The 20,479-nt window shown below is 42.1% G+C and overlaps 1 protein-coding gene across 3 annotated transcripts in view; it reads left to right on the top strand.

Moving 5' to 3' along the window:
• Nucleotides 1-18,842, top strand: part of PGM1 (phosphoglucomutase 1) — a 29,879-nt gene extending 11,037 nt beyond the window's left edge. For 2 of the 3 annotated variants that reach the window (XM_043520897.1, XM_007063409.4), the window contains 10 exons: nt 2,585-2,747; nt 2,964-3,110; nt 6,609-6,734; nt 9,237-9,427; nt 10,163-10,317; nt 11,220-11,335; nt 14,976-15,111; nt 15,949-16,132; nt 17,335-17,469; nt 18,562-18,842. In XM_043520897.1, coding sequence (XP_043376832.1) covers nt 2,585-2,747; nt 2,964-3,110; nt 6,609-6,734; nt 9,237-9,427; nt 10,163-10,317; nt 11,220-11,335; nt 14,976-15,111; nt 15,949-16,132; nt 17,335-17,469; nt 18,562-18,651 — 1,443 coding nt within the window. In that variant the 3' untranslated portion in view covers nt 18,652-18,842. The other variant, XM_037905976.2, reaches the window with a different exon arrangement.
• Nucleotides 18,843-20,479: the final 1,637 nt, after the last annotated feature.

Below are 20,479 nucleotides of genomic sequence, written 5' to 3'. Positions count from 1 at the left end.
CACTGTTTGGACCATAAATATTATGTCAAGTGCCTTTGATTTCGAGTTTCTTTGTAGCTCATTCACTATTTTAATAAGAAATGCTAAGTCTCAAAAAGTATAAAGCTGTATCTCAGCCCATCTCCCGTGAAGATGAAGCAGTATCCATTTACAGTAGCTGAGGATCTGGCTCTATATTTATTTCCAGTAAAATAGCCCACACATGTCTCTTAAATTTGATTTTATTGTAGTTTTTATATTTTCAGTAACATTTTTACATTCTGTCCTTTCTGTCACTGGTTAGCAATGCCGCTTGGTTTATTTATCAACTTCATGCTAACCCCAGTGTGTAGAATATAAAGGATAATTCTGAGATAATTTTCAAGTGTAAAATGATTATAACGCACGCATAGCTCATCTTAAAAGTGTAAAAGGCAATTCCATCAGTATGTCATGTAGGTGGGTACTGTCACCTCTATGAATGTGTGATCAGAAAGATTTCCAAATAAGACCCCCCACACTTGGTATCCCAGTAGTCTAATTTATATTGCACACTTTAAATGTGATTTATTTAATTAAAGGAAATGACTAAGCTAGTAGTCCACTAAACCTGGCGTGTATAAATAAAGACATCTATATGTAGAGGTCGTAATTATGGCATGGTGTAAAGTATTGGTGAGTCTGCATTTAGTCCCCTTCCTGTTGGATAGATGTACTGAAGATGGGGATGGTGGTGCAGACAGCCACCTGTTTTATTGAGAGAACAAGTCCTTGCTATTTAAGAGCCATAAAGAGCATCCACCTGTATTGTCAGTGAAGAGGAGAATAAGAGCTGGATTCTAGCATTTATCTAATTTTTTTTTATTATAAAGGACTTGCGTCCTATAGATTTTTTTCTGTATAACAAGAGGGGGTGTGTTTGTGTGTGGCGTGGGCGGGGGGGCAGGGGAGTTACATGGTATTCCTTTAAAATGTTGTGATCCAACGCTGGCCTCTCAACAAGTTTAACTGGTGTATTTGAAATTCAACTCTGAGCATTGTGGGGAGGGGATTCCTATATTATGTACAATATCGTTCCCTTGTAACAAGAAACTCAGTAAGTTAAGGCTTTATATGCAACTTACATAGTAGCCTTCCACAAAGAAACAACTTTCACATTGGGGAGTGCACAGTAACTGCTTGGTTATTAAGTGGGGAATGGATGATATTTTGGCATTGGGTCAAAATCAGAGGTGAATCTAGATGGTGTACCTTTTTTTCCACCCTCTCCCTTCCGATGTGTACATTACACAAATGTAGACTCTCTAGACTTACTTTGACTCGGATACATTTATCAGTATGTAGCTTACACTCTCCCTTACACATTGCTTCCGAATTTGGCCTGCTGAGCTTAAGAATCTAAGGGAATGTCTACACTGCAATAAAACACTCAATGCTGACTCATGTCAGCTGACTCGGGCTCATGAGGCTCACGCTGCGGGCTATAAAGTCGCAATGTAGACATCCGGGCTCAGGCCGGTGCCTGGGCTTTAGGATCCTGCAAGGAGCTGGGATTCTAGAGTCCAGGCTCCAGCCTAAGCCTGGATGTGTGCACTGCAGTTTTATAACCCCACAGCCTAAGCCTAGCGAGCCCAAATCAGCTGATATGGGCCAGCCCATGGGTGTTTTATTGCAGAGTACACGTACCCCAAGGGCATATTGCTATTCACACTCCTGTAGTCCAACCTGTGGGGTAGAGTGCTGCACTGTAACTCCCTCGTGTGGACGTGGTGGGAGCGAACTAAGGTCTGATTTTCAGTATGGGGAGATCGATGCTGCTGCAATGGATGCAGCAGGGATCGATTTTAGTGAGTCTAGTGAAGACCTGCTAAATCGATGGCAGAGCGCTCTCCGGTCGACCCCAGTACTCCACCTCTCCGAGAAGAGTAAGGTTAAGTCGACCGGAGAGCATCTCCTGTCGGCACAGCGCAATGAAGACACCAAGGTAAGTCGACCTAAGCCCTGTCAACTCCAGCTACATTATTCGCATATATGGAGTAGTGTAACTTAAGTCAAAATACCCCTGTAGTGAAGACAAGCCCTAAAAGTAGGCTTGGAAGGATTAGGTTTTTATTGGTAAATGTCAGTAAATGTTGATTTCACACACAAACAGATGAAAAAATGTTTCCATCGATGATAATTGAAATTTCCAGATAGGCAAATAAGAAAAACGTGGCTTGAGAACTTATTAGAGTTTGATTTAATGATATCTTCTTTGTATATTTTGACATTGGCAATTTGTGTTTTTAATAGTTGTTGAGATTCAAAAAGTTAAATCTTTATAACTATTGTCATTAAATAATTACTTGCCTCCCCCCCCGCATAATTTCCCTCCACTATGAAAATTTGTCTATAAAAATAAAAAAAATGCTTAAAAATAAATATTGATATCATGTTTCAAAATTATATATATAAAATAATTCTGCCAAGTCTAAAATTTACACACAACGGTGTGAGAGTTCTATAAATATTTGCATCTGTAAAGTTGCCATTTCTAACTTTCATACTCTAGCAGTCTTTAAAATTGTGAATTTTTTTGATAGTTTGTTTTAAATCTTTGTTTTAGATTGGTCGTTTAGTGATTGGACATAATGGAATTCTCTCCACCCCAGCGGTTTCCTGTATTATTAGAAAAATCAAAGCCATTGGTGGCATCATTTTGACAGCCAGTCACAACCCTGGTGGCCCAAATGGAGACTTCGGAATTAAATTTAATATTTCCAATGGAGGTAAAGTTTTCCCTGGTGGCCAACATTTCTTACATCAGTGAATATACCGTCAGTACTGTCAGCAGTATATTTCACTAAACGAAACAAGCGATCTACTTCCCTTGTAAAATAATACTGTTCCCAAGAGAAACATTCTCATCCCTTGTCTTCTGATGTACCTATGGAATGCATACTTGTAGCACACTCTAAAAACTTTCCTTCTTTTTTTACTTGTAGGTCCTGCTCCTGAAGGTATTACTGATAAAATTTTCCAAATTAGCAAGACTATTGAAGAGTATGCTATCTGCCCAGATCTGAAGGTGGACCTTGGTACCATTGGAAAGCAGCAATTTGACTTGGAGAACAAGTTTAAACCATTTACAGGCAAGTGACACATTTATTCTTGTGTAAAAGTAATTTTTACTTTCATGGGGCAATTACATAGTATGTTAGTGCCTTCATTTGGCAAGGTCATTTAATAGATTTTTAAGGCCAAAAGGGATATGATCTGCCAGTCTGGCCTCCTGTATAACACAGACAACAGAATTTCACCCAGTGATTCCTGCATCGAGTACAACAACTTGTGGATGAACCAGAGCATGTGTTAAATTTTCAGAAGTGCCTAAGTGCATTAGGGCCCTAAGTCCCACTTTCAAAAGTGACATAGGCACTTAGGAGATTACATCCTATTGACTTCCAGTGAAAACTAGGTTCCCAAGAACCAGATTTTCAGAGGTATTTAGGTGCCAAGTGAGATTTTCAGAAGAACCTAGGTGCCTTAATACTGTTGAAAATCTGACCTAAGTGCCTGTCACTTTGAAAATGTGACTTCTGAAAATTTACCCCCATACCTTTTTGTAAAGGCATCTGATCTTAATTTAAAGGCTCCAAGTGATAGAGAATGCACCACATCCAATCTTTGCAATTTAAAATGTCTTATCACAGAATCATAGAAGATTAGATTTGGAAGAGACAACAGGAGGTCATCTAGTCCAATCCCCTGCTCAAAACAGGACCAACCCCAACTAAATCATCCCAGCCAGGGCTTTGTCAAGCTGGGCCTTAAAAACCTCTAAGGATGGAGATTCCATCACCTCCCTAGGTAACCCATTCCAGTGCTTCACCACCCTCCTAGTGAAATAGTGTTTCCTAATATCCAACCTAGACCTCCCCCTCTGCAACTTGAGACCATTGCTCCTTGTTCTGTCATCTGCCACCACTCAGAACAGCCGAGCTCCATCCTCTTTGGAACCCCTTTAAGGTAGTTGAAGGCTCCTATCAAATCCCCTCTCACTCTTCTCTTCTGCAGACTAGATAACCCCAGTTCCCTTAGCCTCTCCTCGTAAGTCATGTGCCCCAGCCCCCTAATCATTTTAGTTGCCCTCTGCTGGACTCTCTCCAATTTATCCACATCCTTTCTGTAGTGAGGGACCCAAAACTGGATGCAGTACTCCAGATGTGGCCTCACCAGTGCCAAACAGAGGGGAATAATCACTTTCCTCAGTCTGCTGGCAATGCTCCTACTAATGCAGCCCAATATGCTGTTAGCCTTCTTGGCAACAAGGACACACTGTTGACTCATATCCAGCTTCTCGTCCTCTGTAATCCCCTGGTCCTTTTCTACAGAACTGCCGCTTAGCCAGTCGGTGTCCAGCCTGTAGCAGTGCATGGGATTCTTACATCTTAAGTGCAGGACTCTGCACTTGTCCTTCTTAAACCTCATCAGATTTCTTTTGGCCAATCACTCTGGACCCTATTTCTACCCTCCAGCATATCAACCTCTCCTCCCAGCTTAGTGTCATCCACGAACTTGCTGAGGGTGCAATCCATCCCATCATCCAGATCATTAATGAAGATGTTGAACAAAACCGGCCCCAGGACCGACCCCTGGGGCGCTTCGCTTGATACCGGCTACCAACCAGACATCGAGTTGTTGATCGCTACCCATTGAGCCTGATGATCTAGCCAGCTTTCTATCCACCTTATAGTCCATTCATCCAATCCATACTTCTTTAACTTACTGGCAAGAATACTGTGGGAGACCATATCAAAAGCATTGCTAAAGTCAAGGTATCACGTCCACTGCTTTCCCCATATCCGCAGAGCCAGTTATCTCATCATAGAAGGCAATCAGGTTGGTCTGGCATGACTTGCCCTTTGTGAATCCATGTTGACTGTTCCTGATCACCTTCCTCTCCTCCAAGTGCTTCAAAATGGATTCCTTGAGGATTTTTCCGGGGACTGAGGTGAGGCTGCCAGTTTGTAGTTCCCCGGATTCTTCTTCTTCCCTTTTTAAAAGATGGGCACTATATTTGCCTTTTTCCAATCGTCCGGGACCTTCCCCGATCGCCACGAGTTTTCAAAGATAGTGGCAGATGGCTCTGCAGTCACATCAGCCAACTCCCTCAGCACGCTTGGATGCATTGTATCTGGCCCCATGGATTTGTGCATGTCCAGCTTTTCTAAATAGTCCTTAACGTGCTCTTTCACCAGTGAGGGCTGCTCAACTTCTCCCCATACTGTGCTGCCAAGTGCAGCAGTCTGGGAGGTGACATTGTCTGTGAAGACTGAGACAAAAAAAGCATTGAGTACTTCAGCATTTTCCCCATCATCTGTTACTAGGTTGCCTCCCCCATTCAGTAAGGATCCTACACGTTTCCTGATCTTCTTGTTACTAACATACCTGTAGAAACCCTTATTTCCAGTTTGAACTTTTCTGGATTGTATTTATTCAGTCTTGTTGTGGCTTTGTATGCTAGCTTAAAGCATTCTCTAGTATCTGATATCTTCTCCCTGTATAGGTATTTATAGAACCATGATTGAATCACTTCTTTGTCCTCCAGCAGGCACTCTTTTCATGTATTGCATATAGTTCATAACGAAAAATGTTCACTTTAATTTAAATGAGACTGTTGGGCCCTACTAAAATGGATATGAATATAATCATTCCATTTGTGCTACAGTATGATGGTACCTTTTGAAAATGTTAGCAAAACGTAGGCAATTTTGTACTTATTTTTTTCCCACAAAAAAATCTAAAATTTTTCCAGGTGTTCTTTAAAATTTTGAATTGATTTTTATCTCTGCATTTGCACTTTAAAAAAAATCCGGTATGTTACAGGTTTTCTGTAAAATCAGACCATTTTTGCAAACTAGCAATGAAATGTTAATTTTTTTTCAGATTTAATTGCACATCGTTCACACTGTGGGGGGGGGGAGGGAAAGAAACAATTTGAATATTTTTATAACAAGGAACCTGGTAGAATTCCTAGTTCCTTCAACCCCCAGTGTTAGCACACTGGGACTTTGCAATAATACATTTTCCACCGCATTGCCTTTATGTGGACCAAATTCCGTTCTCAGTTACACGGGTGCAACCTTTTTCAAAGGTACAAATGAGAGTTAGGTGTCTGATTCCCACTGACTTTTAGTGGAAGTTGTTGTTTAACTTTGGTAAATGCTTTTGAAAGTTCCACCCTCACTGTAACTGAGAGCTGAATTTAACCCTCTGGAATGAAGAACAGAGAGATTAAGTTGTACTGGGAGCTACTTTTACCTTCAGGTTTCTGGCTGTGTTGATTAGGCTGCGAACCAATAGGGAATGGTAGTATATAGTAATATTGAGAAGCTTCTAGAAAGTAGGACTGTAACGTGTGCTGTTACCTCAGACGGTTTTCTCCATTGCCATTATTAGGAACTGATACTATGGGATGTTCAAAGACCTTCTTATTTTGAATGGCAGGCCTTTGCGCTCAGGAATGTCATCATGTTGTCATAAGTAGCAAAGCTACCGTTTTGAACAGGATTTTAGTCTATTTGATCAGTCTGGTCATTGCTAGTCTCTTAGTGTATTGGGTTGTTTGTTTGTTTTTGGCTCTGCAGTTGAAATTGTGGACTCGGTGGAAGCTTATGCGAACATGTTGAGGAACATCTTTGATTTCAGTGCGCTAAAAGAACTACTTTCAGGACAAAACCACCTAAAGATTCGCATAGATGCTATGCATGGAGGTATGAAATAATTACTGTCTCATTTTTTTTTTAGCTATTTCTTGGAGGGAGAAACTTTAATTTAAGGACTAGCTCACTCTTTTTTTGCTATCTTTTATTTTCCTCTGTTTGAGAAGTGCATTGCACCGTCTTTCGTCACCATGAATCCTCATTTGTTCCAGCAGAGCTTTTGGGAAAAATTTTCAAAAGTGCCCGAGTGACTTAGGATCCGGAATGTAATTGACTTTCCTTCCCCCTCCCCCAACCTCCCACATGCTAATTTTCAGTATTTTATTTGTAATGGTGGCAAAAGGGGAGTAGGTAGCTTTAGAGGGGCTCTTATAAACCGAGCTACTTACCACATCAAGTGGAAGACTCACTTCTTGCCTTCTCTAACATAAACACAGAGCAACATGTTCATTTAAATACAAAACCCTACACTACACAAACAAGTCTCCCTCTGGGGAGAGGATGAGAATGAACCACACATGACAGATATTAGTCACATTGCTTAATGCTTATGGGAAGGTGCTCAGATACCACAGTGATGAAGTCAGTGTGAGAACCTGTGTAATACAATAGATATAGTTGTAGGTATGTCATGGGGGGGAAATCTTATTTAATGAGATTTGTGTTTTTGCCTTCCTCCCCCTCGTTTGGCATACTGGATGGAAGAGTTGGAGACAAAGAATTGAACATCCAGTTGGTCAATGCTGTGGCTGACTGGTAACCTCAGAACCCTGGGACAAAAACATACTGCATATAACACGGAGTAACGCCTCCTAGCAGTCTAGAGCTGTATTTCAGAGGGAGGTTGTTGGTTTTTTCTCCCTCTGCTCTAGAGAGATGAGCCAAATTCCAGGGAGATGGAAACATCTGTGTAAATTACACCTCTGTGTAAGGAGGGGGGGGCAAGTTCTGCACTGTGGAGGAGGAAGGGCAGATGGCAGCAGGGAAAACAACCAAGAGGAGAGTATGATGAGGTGAAAGATTGAAGAAGGGGCTTTGTTCCACCTATGCAGAACTTGCCCCTGCTTGTTGAGGTGAAATTTACGGCATCACTTACATCACTACTGAATTTGGCCCCTTCTCACTCAGGCTGCGTCCCTGATGACAATGGCATCACTATGGTATAATGGCAAAATTTGGCCCATAGTATAGAGAACAAATTTTGACTTTCTACTGTTTCAAGACAGTGTGCAGAAAGCAGCAAAAGCTAACTGGGGTCTTCAGGCCTGTCAAAACTGCAGAATCAGCTACATAGTTGCTGGACCAATCTCAGTTGATGGCGAATTGACAGCTGCTGCTGTAAAGAGAGTGTCATGATATTAGACACGGACAGACTTCAAAAGAATCTTGCTACTAATCTCATGGTAAATAGAATACGTCCCCTAATAGCAAGGTTACTTCCGAACTGCACTGAAAAAATTTAAGTTAGGGACGTCAGATATGTTGAATCTTTCAGATTTAATTTTTCGAACTTTTGTGTCTGATTTGAGTATTTAACATAATAAAAATACTGTGATCTCAAGAAATGGGTGAGGGGGAACTTTATGGTGGCCAGTGGAAATGCTGCATTGCTCAGGTGTGTCGCTCTCATTAAAACGTGAGGCTTTATTTTCTTGAGAGCGAAACAAGGGTGTAGCCCAACCTGCAACCAGATCCATGCAGGAGGAATTTTAAATCCAGGTAAAGTCAATTGAGCTCCACAAAGTGTCTGTCCATCTCAATCTGATTGCAGGATTGGAGCCTTAGACTGTAACTATGTAGTATAGAGAGAAATATTTGCTTTAGAAGGCTTGTGTGCCTAGAGCCCTAGTAGATAACCTGCTCATGACGTCGCTACAGTAAAGCTTATTCTGTGGGGCATTCTTAGCACCCTTATTCCATCTTCTTCGCACCACAATCATGCTAACTCTGAAATTCCATGCTAACTTTTTTTTAAAATTGCTTTGCGTATTGGTATGTGAAACACAGAATATCATGCTACATTGTTAGATGTTTAGGGCCAGCCTTCCCATTTTCTCTCCTGTTCCACGGAGCCATCACAGTGACCTGTATAGATTGTGAGCTTTTGGGAAGCAGGAAACCTCTTTTTGTTGTGTTTTTGTACAGCATGTAGCACTGTGAGGTCCTGGTCCAGGACTTGGACACCCAGGAGCTACCACAGTATAAATAACACACTGAGTAACTAAGTGCTTGATCTTGTCACTGTAGCCCCAATCCAGCAAAACACTTAAGCTCTTATTTGACGTTGAGCTCATGAGTAGTTTCATTGAACACTTTGGCAAATTGTGTTTAAGTTCCTCAGGATCACAGTGCTCAGCACATTGCAGGATCAGGCCTAAGCTTTGCTCTACAGTCAAAAAACCCATATGCTCCCAGCGTATTAAAACGGAAAGGTCTTCTTATAGTAGACGAGCAGCCTCAGGCTGAATCATAGTGTGAACAGAATGTGCCACTGGTTGAAGTTTAATTTAAAAGATAAAATGTTTAATCGTTTCCCTTTTTTTCCTCTGTTAGTTATGGGCCCCTATGTGAAGAAGATCCTGTGTGAGGAGCTTGGAGCTCCTGCAAATTCTGCTGTGAACTGTATACCTTTAGAGGACTTCGGTGGCCACCACCCAGACCCAAACTTAACCTATGCTGCTGACTTGGTCCAGTCTATGAAGACAGGAGAGTATGACTTTGGAGCTGCCTTTGATGGAGATGGGGTAAATGAGCATGTGGCTGTTCTACAGAACCTCCCACCCCCACCGCACTGTCTAGCTACAAACACTAGGGCACGAGCCTTAAAAGGCAGTGCTTCAATTGGAATAACGGTTGTTGGATTCATTGATGCATAGTCTGCACTGGATTTATCCTGGGCATAAGCTGTTAGAATTCCCATGGATGTCAAAGCTGAATAGGTTGTCGCAGTCTAGTGATACTTGGCAAATGGTAGCTCATCCACATGTTATGCAAAGATGCCAAGACTAGACATTTAATAATGATGTTCCTGTGGGTGACTGGGAGTTTTGCCTTTGATTTCAGTGGGAGCAGAATAGGACCAAAATGGGTTACAGCAGCACTGCACTAATGCCTATAATCAGATGCTCAAACAGTACAATTGATAGGAGATCAGGGATTTCCCTCCCATTCTATAGCTATGTATGAACAAAAATTGCTTGCTCTCATTTGTCGCTATGACAGTAGTTGGTTACAAAGTTCAGATGATACTTAACAAGCTTTGGAGGTTATGAAAAAACCAAGATGTTGATGAAAATACCATCGATACAATGCTGCTTAAATGATTAAAAACTCCACGCTCACTTTAATCCAGTAGAAAGTAACTCTGTGGTGCTGTATGGTTTTTACATCATGTGCCTGAAAAATAATGTTTACTCTGATACCTGTGTGCAGACAGTCGTAGCTAGAACTGAATTGTCCTCCTTTGTCTTCTTCGTTAGGATCGGAACATGATTCTAGGGAAGCATGGGTTCTTTGTTAACCCTTCGGACTCTGTTGCTGTCATCGCTGCCAATATTTTCAGTATTCCTTACTTTCAGCACACCGGCGTTCGTGGTTTCGCGCGAAGCATGCCTACCAGTGGAGCAATTGATAGGTAGGACTCAGGGTATGGGGGTTGACAATTGTTCGTGTCATTTTTAAACCTTTTCGTGGTGGGTGAATTGTGCTGTCCCCCAGCAGTGACCATATTAAAACATGCCTGAAACAATATCTTTAGTGGGAATAATGTTTACAAGCCATTTTCATACGATACCGTTTCAAAAGTTATTGAGATCTTGCATTTGGGTTTTCTTCAGCTTAGACCCTGGTCCTGAGAGATGCTAAGTGCCATCAACACCCATTGAGGCCAGTAGGGACTGAGGACACTAACCACCAGAAAGGGGGGGCTGGAACAATTTGTGTAGTGGGGGTGCTGAGAGCCACTGAACCAAACTGTAAACCCTGTATATAATGGAAACTACTTCAAGCCAGAGGGCAGCAGCACCCCCAGCACCTGTGCCACTAGAGAAGAGAGGGTCAGCAGTTTGCATTCAAATGATCAGCTGAAACCTATTCACTAGGGGAGGCAACACTGCACTGGGTCTTGAGGGAACTAGGTTCTGTTTCCAGGTCTGCCGAGTGGTAAATCATTTAACCCCCCTGTGCCTCAGTTTCCTCATCTGTAAAATGGAGATAATGATACTGGCCTCCTTTGTAAAGTAATGTGAGTTCCGCTGATGAAAAGTACTACATAGGAACTAGGTGGTTTTTTTTCTTCTTCTTCTTCTGCATTTCCCGATCAGTCCCCTCACCCCAAGGTAACACAAGAATAAAGTAAGGGACAAATATACAAAGAGTTGTTATTTAAAAAAAATCGGTCTGACTTGCCTTCACTGTTATGTTAAATGAGATGCTTGATAACAAGTAATGATAACAACTAATGTTACTGTTGCAGCATTTCACAAGGGTGTGCTAACAATCCAGCTGTGATATAACTTACCTTCCTTGCCTTTGAAGGGTGGCCAAAGCTACAAAGATCGCTTTGTTTGAAACTCCAACTGGCTGGAAGTTCTTTGGAAACTTAATGGATGCAAACAAACTGTCTCTGTGTGGAGAGGAAAGTTTTGGTACTGGTAAGTTTTTGTTCCTAATCTCAGTGATGATGATATTCCTCGCATTTAAACGCAGTTTAGCTCTTTCTGGAGAGGTGGGATTTATCTTTCACGTGTAGGAGTTAATGTTTCCTGAATCATAAAAACAAAATTTGTTTACAAAAATTGCTGATGAAAATATACACAACTGTAAAAGTTCCTTGGTAAGTTGAGTCAGGGAAAAGCTAGTTTTCCTTTCAGGAAGGCCTATTCAGGAAGTTTAAGGGCCCCTTTACTAGCCGGTCATTGGGTCTGTGGGGATTAAATGCAATGCTAAATGTATTTTTTCAACTCTTGGTGGTCAGGAAAACCTTCTAAATGTTTTCATTTCTCGGAAGAAACATGGTTTGGTGAATGTGATTTTATTAGGGGAGGTTTCAGGTTGCTATTAAATCTCTGAGCTTAATAGGACCCTGGTTTTCCTGTTCTAAAAACAAGGTTTGATTTATAAAGGTTAAATTAACATTTGCCTTTGAACTGTCGAAGCAAGGTGAATTGAGATACAAAATTAATATCTTAGTAAATCTATTGGGGGTGGGCATGTGACTTATAACTGCCATTTGCATAGGGAAATTAAAATGTATAGAACTCTCTTTGCATAAGATAACGTGCTGCAAAGTGTGTGGTATTCCAAGAGAAGTTTCAAGGCTAACTATGTAGGTTCTTCTGCATCCATCACATAACATCTGCTCCTCCTTGCTCTAGCAATGCTGATCTTCAGGGTCTTCATTGCTGTGCAGGAGATCAGCATCTGAGTCACATAAAAGATATCTTGCTCTCTCTGGCCCTGATTCAGCAAAGCACTTAACTATGTGCTTAGAGGGTTCGCTGAATAAGGATGGACTTAATCGTGTACTTAATGTCAAGCAGCGTATGGTTGGGACTTGTAGTGGCAGCTGTTTGACTGAAGTGCCATCAGCCTCTGATGTGAACGCATCACAGTTGTCTGGCCGTGACTTCTGGTGGCTGAACAAGCTGCATCGTGGATGAGCCTCTGGTTGAAGGGTGTTTGCTGCAGTTCTGGGCCTGTCTGTACTGATGATGATGTTTTTGGAGGGCAAGTGCTATTCTCTGGATGAGAGGGAGGAGGACAGTTTTGGAAAAATCAGGGCCTTTCTATAAAAGGTGCAAAGAAACCTTGGCCATTATCAGAAGTAAAATGTTTGAGTCATTGCCCTGGGTACCTATATGCAAATGACGTAGTGTGTGGGTAATGTATGAGAGAGCACCAGAATTGAAGTAAATGACAGTACCTAGAAAGGAAGAGAACTGGATGGCCTAGGGAGTTGCTGGTAGGCTGTGGGATGGTCTCCAGATCAGCAATTTTCAGGTGGTGTCGGATGAATAGTGTCCTAAAATTGTTGTCATCAGATGCCCCATGTGAAATGGCGTGGTGGTTTCCATCCAACCCAGGAAAGTGCGCACCACACTATAACTGGCATCTTTTGAGAGCAGGCGAGAGAGTGAAAGGTTTATGATTCTGTGACTCAATGGCCATGGAGCCTCTCCTCCCTACAGAGCGACATGCTGGCAGGGTTGATGCAGAAGGCAGGGTCGCATGGGTTGCACTAACACGGCCTGCGTTGTATCTGCTTTGTGGATAAAAAGAGGATGCATGCCCAGGGTTGCCAATCTAGCACATAATTCACTTCAAAGAATTAAAAAGGAATGAAATACTCTTTATTGTAAGTTACTAGGGGAATATGGAGCTTGAGGGAGCATGTGGGTCACGTATAACTGCTGAGGGGACGTTACATATGGCAATTATATAGTCCAATAAAATGGAAACAAACATGTACCTTCCTAAATCAATCAGAATCTAGACACGACCTAAAAAATTCTGCATAATGCAAGATGACAGAATTTCAGACTTCGTACTTGAGCACTTTATTCCAGGGATGAGTGGATACATTATATAGGACCATTATTAGGATGTGTACACCTGCTGGAAAAGGGTGCCTGTCTACATGCTCTAGGCTGTCTTGTTGTAACTGTAAAGTACCATCAGAATAAAACCCCAGTGTAACTAAAGTGCAGCAGTGCAATTCAGTATAACTCCTCAATGGTAAACCAGCCAGTTTAAGGAGCTACGGGACAGAGTTTTAAAGGTATTCAGGCACCTAGTGGGATTTTTTAGGTATTTTGAAGGTATTTAGGTGCACTAGGTACTTCTGAAAATCCCACTAGGCACCTAAATACCTGTTTTAAAAATCTGACCCTATATGTCTAGTTCATAGATTCCAAAGCCAGAAGGGATCACTGTGATCATCTAATCTGACCTGCTGTATAACATATGCCGTAGACCTTTCCCAAAATGTGTGTGTTTTGGCAGGGGAATTAATTTGTCTTCTGTTTTTAACTGTTGTTTAAATACATGATGAGCTCTGTAAATATTATAATCCAGAGGGAGTAGTTCTTAAAATTTGTCATATGTGTTGGTTTAAATTTGTGCGGTTGGCAGCTTGATGGACAAGAGCTTTAACGCAAACTCTCAAGTGAAGGAAATTGTTCAGTTTGTTTCTGCTTTTGCACGTTGTTAGGGGGCTTATTCCTTCACCCACTTACTTCCCTGGTCCTTCTCGCATGAACAGAGAGCAACAATACCCGAAGTCCAAAGGTGCAAACAATTCGATGTTTATTGGGGTGAACTTCCAGCAAGCATGATTCCAGTTTCCTTCCTTAGTATCCTCCTTCCCAGCTCTGACACCGCAGAGCCTTACACCTGTGTCCCTGTTCCCATTCCTGCCCTTAGCCAAACATTATTCCAATTTCCTTACTCCCATTCCCTGTTCCCATTTCCCCCTTTAGCCAAACAGGATTCCAGTTTCCCCACTCCCATTCCCTGTTCCCATCGCCCCCTTTAGCAAAACATGATTCCAGTTTCCTTACCCCCATTCCCTGTTCCCATCTCCCCCCCCACACACCCCCTCCCACCCACGCCCACTCACTTCCTCATTGACTACAGATTATATAGTAAAACTTGAGTTCTGCTTAACTATACCTTAACCAATCATTTTCCTGAAATTTAACTAACCAATCCTAACATATTGTAACATGATTATGTAACCAATTATATCCCACCACCTTAATTAGTGTACACCCAGCAAAATTAATTATACAGCAGACAGGAACAATCACAGAACCAGACAGAGATTATACAGACAAACAATAGCAAAGTGGGAACTATAATGACAAAACAATACAGAAGTGAGGATTTCACATCCCAGTATTGATAAGTGAGTTCTTGCCAGACAGGATGCTGTTTCCTTTTACATTTTCTAGGCACTTCCCTTTCTCTGAAGGTGATAGGCATTATCAGGACAGGATTGTATTCCTAACAGCCCAATAGCACCTTCTTTCAATGTGACTAGTTTGGAATGTGAGGATGTGACCAGTCGCTTCCTAGCTTATGGCTGCCTCTGCTGCTTAGCCAAAAGCCTTAGCCTAAGAACAGGGCCTCAGACTGTCACAGTAAGAGAAGGCCCTTACACCAGCAGACAGTGATTTTGATTCTTTCTTTTATACCTCTATAACTAGCCAAGTGATAAGAATACACCTAAATTCTTAGAGTATAGGCCTTTACAGACAGGCCTGAATATCTATATTCTAACACACGTTGCAGGCTCTGATCATATCCGTGAAAAGGACGGGCTGTGGGCTGTCCTGGCGTGGCTGTCTATAATAGCTGTCCGCAAACAGAGCGTGGAGGACATCCTGAAAGATCACTGGCAGAAATATGGGCGGAACTTCTTCACAAGGTGAGGGAAGAGCCAGGTGATGGCTCACCATGATGAAGCAGGACCCTTTGCAGAGAGCAGAACGTGCTCAGTCCCCAGCCCTGGAACAGAAGGGAGGGAATGCTAAGAAGGGTCAAGTGCCCTGACTGCTAAATACTGAAAACTTCTCCAAAACCCTGTGAAGTGTGTTACTTACACTGGGAGAACCTTGACCTCCACAACTAGGATGGCTTCTCTGTCCTTAACTCAGCTTTGTTATTTCTAGGGCATTGTCGATGTCTCAGCAGTTCAGTTTTACGTGCCATGAATATCAAAGCATCTCTGGGTAAATTTAAAATGCAGGACTGTTAGTCTTAACTCTGCTTTCTGCCCAGTTTAAATTGACGCCTGTATGTTGTTTCAACACATTCTTTTGGGTATTGATCTTTAGGCAGGATTTTTATCTTCTGTTAGACTAGCATCTGCATTGAGGCCACAAATGGCAAATTAATTTGTAACCTCTTCAGTGATAGAGCTGTACAGGGTGTGCAGCTTGTAGCACATCTTGTTCCTAGTGCGGGGGCCTCTGGCAGCACTGACATACCAATAACCGATAGACCTGAAGCCAGTGCTGTGCTGTGTTTTACTTCTATAACTGCTAAGTTTACCTGCTCCAGCGTATTCCTTTGGTACTGCTTGTGGGATTTGCTTAACCAGCTCTAAGACTCTTGGGTGCCTGGAACTGCAGAGGCCATTTATAAGGGACTAAACCCAACCTTTAAATCAAACAAGATATTTTTAAACGGGTGGCTCCCGAAACATTGTTTGTCACCACAAAAAAGCCTCCCTAACTTTTCATTCTACCGTGGCTGGTTCTAGATATGACTATGAGGAAGTGGACGCAGACGGAGCTAACAAAATGATGAAGGATCTAGAAACCATGATGTTCGACCGTTCCTTTGTGGGGAAGCAGCTGTCAGGTGGTGATAAAGTTTACACTGTTGAGAAAGCCGATAACTTTGAATACAGCGATCCTGTGGATGGAAGCATCTCCAGAAACCAGGTGAGACTGGGAAACTACTTTGTCTATAACTTGCAATGCTGTTTTTGAAGAATATGTGGTTCTGACTAGATATTTCCAGTTAAAATTTCAACAAGATTATCCTTGCCTTTGTGCCAAAAGCTTTATCCCGCTATTAAAAACCTCCCCCCCCCCCCCCCCCGCCCCCAATTACATGCGTTTTATAACTATAGGCCAGACCCTGGCTTCTGGTTGGTGCTGCCGAGGAGGGACTGAAGGAAGAGAGGGCCTGAAGGCTGTTCTAACCTGACCCAACTGACAGTGGCCCCAACACATTGTCAGGGCAGCCAGGGATCACCACAGTGCAGTGGTGACCTGTTCTGGCCTCGCCCCATTCCACCAGCTCGATGGAAGATGGTATAAGAGCTATGATGATGACTTTGCCCTACCTAAGGATTTTTCTGTGCAGGGGAGATCCTTCAGGAGTTGGATTTGCTGGGCTTAGGGCTGCTTTGCACAGAAAGAGTGGCACAGGCTAGGTGAAGTATGGCTCAGGTCCATAACCTTTAGTTATAGGTTAGTGATTCCAAAGGGCAGAAACGTTTGTTTTATATCCTGATCCTGTTGCTTTGTTGCCATCTTGCAGAACACAGGCAGCGCTGCAGCAGCTGTCAGAGAGCAGCGATAGCTAAGGACTGAATTCCAGCATTTTAAAGTCAAGGAGCTACTGAATATATACAAGATGAGTTACCCGGTACTATAAGTTATTTAAATAAAATTGTCCTGTAGATGGATCTGGTTTGCAGCATACCGGGGAAAGAGGCATACTAACTGGAAAGGAATAATGGACAAAGGCACTGAGAATTGTTACTTTGCATTTAAAATGTTTGAATTATTTTCTTTAAATGGAGTTTGCCCAGAAGTGCAGTGGTAGCATGACAGGCTGGTATGCAGAGAATCAGAGTTGGTCTCTTGCTCCCAAGCCAGTAATAGGACTCGGGTCTTCATGATACTTTGGATTCAAAAGCTGTCATAATCTAGGAAATGCTCAAGTGTGGCTCAGGAGGGACACATAGTCAGTCGGGGTAAGAGGAACAAACAGGGTGCTATTGGCAACTTCTGTTGCCCTCTGATGAAGAATGACCGGAGAAATGACATGACAGGTTTGCTGGAAGGTACATCAGGTATTTGAAGAGGCAGATAAATGAGTGTGTATTAATTTTGTTCTCATTTGCACTTGCTAGGGTTTAAGGCTCATCTTCACTGATGGTTCTCGCATCATCTTCAGACTAAGCGGTACCGGCAGCGCTGGAGCGACCGTGCGACTATACATTGATAGCTATGAGAAAGATGCTCCAAAAATATATGAAGATCCACAGGTAACTGTCGTATCCAGACTTTTGGTACCACTCTGTTCTCCCTTTTCCAAAAAGTTCCCTTTGAGGGGAGCATGACTGAGAGAGCCACTATGAGCATAGGTGCTGGAACTGGGGGTGCTGCCTCACCCCTTGGCTTGAAGTGGTTTCCATCATATACAGGGTTTACAGTTTGGTTCAGTGGTTCTCCCACTGTGCAAATTGTTCCAGCCCCTCTGACTATGAGGTGATAACTATTCCAGAAACAGGTGTCTCAGTTCCTTAAATCTCTCTACTCCATATGGAGCAAGTAGTTTATTATTCAGAATTCATCACAATTTCCTCCACAACTGCATTTTATTTTGTCTACCTATCTAAGTGGTACGTAGCGTGGTTGAGTATTTGATTACAAGTTGGGGAAGGCACTGCTTCAAAGTTGAATTATACTTTTGGTTGGAGAATTGAATCCCCAAGGATCAGAACAACATTTGGAAAATACATATTTCAAAACAAATCCCCAAAAATCCATGGGGCATGGAAGACTGCAGCCCTGAGATAACAGAATCTGTTGTCATGTTCTGCACTAGTTTTAATGTACCTTCTCCAAGGTTCCATTAAAAAAATGGTGGTAACCTCTCTTGTGCGCCTTCTTAACATCTCCCGTCAATGTCTCTGAACTCTTTTAGACAACCTGTTAAGCCAGAAAAAAGGAAATAATGTGGTTATATTGGGGATGGGCTACTGTGGTTGAGTGAGTATCATTTGCCATTTGCGGAACATAAGAAAATCATGATTTCAGAACAGCATAGAACTGAGAAGTATAGAAGTCACCAAAGTAGCAATATTTGTTAGTTCACTTTGTAAAGTTCCATAGAATTACTACATCTATCTTCCTATCTGGGGCCGAATTCACAGTTTGTCTTGGTTGTGTAGCAGCTACGTTTCACAACGTTGAAACAATAGTACTCCAATCTGTTGTGAATGAGTGTTCAGACTTGTGTTTTAGGGCCTCAGATCAAACGTCCAACAATCCGTTAGAAGAGAATGAGCCCTAAAGTTTCAAGCGGTAACATGCCATTGGTCAGTGGTTTTGATCTCTCTTTCTCCTTTCGGCAGGTCATGTTGGCTCCTCTCATTGGTATTTCACTGAAGCTTTCACAGCTCCATGAAAGAACTGGCCGCACCGGCCCCACAGTCATCACATGAAAAGGCTAGGACCTGATGCTAACTGTGTGCAGTGCTGAAACGGCTGGCTGTCCTGAATGAGTCAAACAAAATCGTCCAGTCCTCCTTTTAATCAAATTGGTCACTAAAAGCAATGTTAACTCTATTTAAAAGTATTATTTAAACTGATAAAAGGCTAGATGTTGTTAATAAACCAAAATCATCCATGTTTACACTGTGTATACTGATGCATTGCCTGTTTACGTCACATGGCACTGTTATAATTTGGGTATAGTCCTCACTTAGCATAGCCTTTTGGTTTAGCATATGTAATTTTTCTTTGTCTTGCTAAAACAAAAAGCTGTGAAGAGAACAATGAAGCTAAATTCTTCTGTGATGATGGCCTTGTTTTCTATCTCATGATAGTGCAAGTACCTTTTCTTGATTATACAAAATTTCTTTTACATTTTATGTCTCAGGGCTTGTCTACCTGGCTCCAGCAAAGCGCACCAGACAGGTGTGATTTGTAAACCTCTCTAACATGTTACACTCCAGCTGCTCTATGTAGACCCCCCACTCTAAAAGGTACCTAGTTTGTGTTAATACATTCCTGTTTCAAACAGAGCACACCAGAAGGGTTTACATGAGTGCAACAGGTTAGTTGATCTTTACAAATCACACCCTTCTGGCGCACTTTGCCATGCCATGTAGACAGGTCCTCAGAAAGTGCAATTACTTGTATTGCTGTTTGGTACTCCCCACCCAGGCCCCGCCTGATAGCTTTCTTTTTTAAAGAAAGAATTTATATAAATTGATCTTTCTTTGCCACATTTGGTGATACAATAACCCTTCTATACAATGCTAATAACAAAGCATGAGAGGCTATTAAAGTGAAATGGACCGGTATTACTGTCCAGTGCTTTTTTTTAAAAAAAATTGCTTAAAATTGTAATAGGTTTGTTTTTTGAAGAAGAAAGAGACACCCTGAATGTAACTCATCAGAATGTAGTATAGCGATAAGAGAGTTGAAATAATACGATTTCAGACACTAATAATTACTTTTATACTGTTGAAGCCATTAAGCCAAAAATGGTTGCTCTGTGGATGGGGATGGCTTGAATTGCTTTTCCACCTGTGACTCATATGCTCATGTAACCTACACTCAGACAATATGGTGCTCTGCCCCTTCTCATGGTGGCGAGGCCATATACAGAGGCTGATGAGCTTGCTACTGCCTCAGTTAACAGACCTGAATCCCATAGCTCAGGCTGTAGAAGCTCATGCTTCAAGATCCTGAGGTTCCAGGTTCAATTTCAGCTGCGGATGATCCATGCAAAGGTGTGGTATTACACAAGCATCGGGAATTCTTTTTAAAAACTGTTATGAGACTCTGAAGTGGATGAAAACTGAGAAGAGATTCCCCTGGTTTCTGGCTATGAAAGTGAGAGAACCCAACTACAGCCAGCTTAGAAAGCTGATAGGGGATCTGAGATCTAGTCAGCAGTTCCCCCAAATAGTCACCTTTAACACCCTCGGATACAATTTAGCCTCTTAGGAACCAGCCAAGGACTGTGTCTTGAATATATTCAGCTCAGCAACACTTAACAATGCCAAGTGACAATCTCCCCTTTCCTCTGGTCTGATGAGGTGATGCACCTCCATTACCTAATATAGTCTATGGCAAAATCCTTAACAAGAGTCCCTGTTTACTATGAAAACCGCTGTCAAGAATATACATGTTCCTCTGCAGCTTTCCGTTTTTCTTCCCCAAGGAACAAAAATCCAAATTCATGGTGTCAGACCAGGCTTTCAGTCTGCTTGGGGCTTTTTGTTTGGTTGGTGGGTGTTTTGCAAACTTCAGCTTCATCAG

Source organism: Chelonia mydas, chromosome 8 (assembly GCF_015237465.2).
Source record: "Chelonia mydas isolate rCheMyd1 chromosome 8, rCheMyd1.pri.v2, whole genome shotgun sequence".
NCBI lineage: Eukaryota > Metazoa > Chordata > Testudines > Cheloniidae > Chelonia > Chelonia mydas.
Note: the sequence above shows the minus strand (reverse complement) of the source record. Positions and strands in the feature narration are given on the sequence as shown.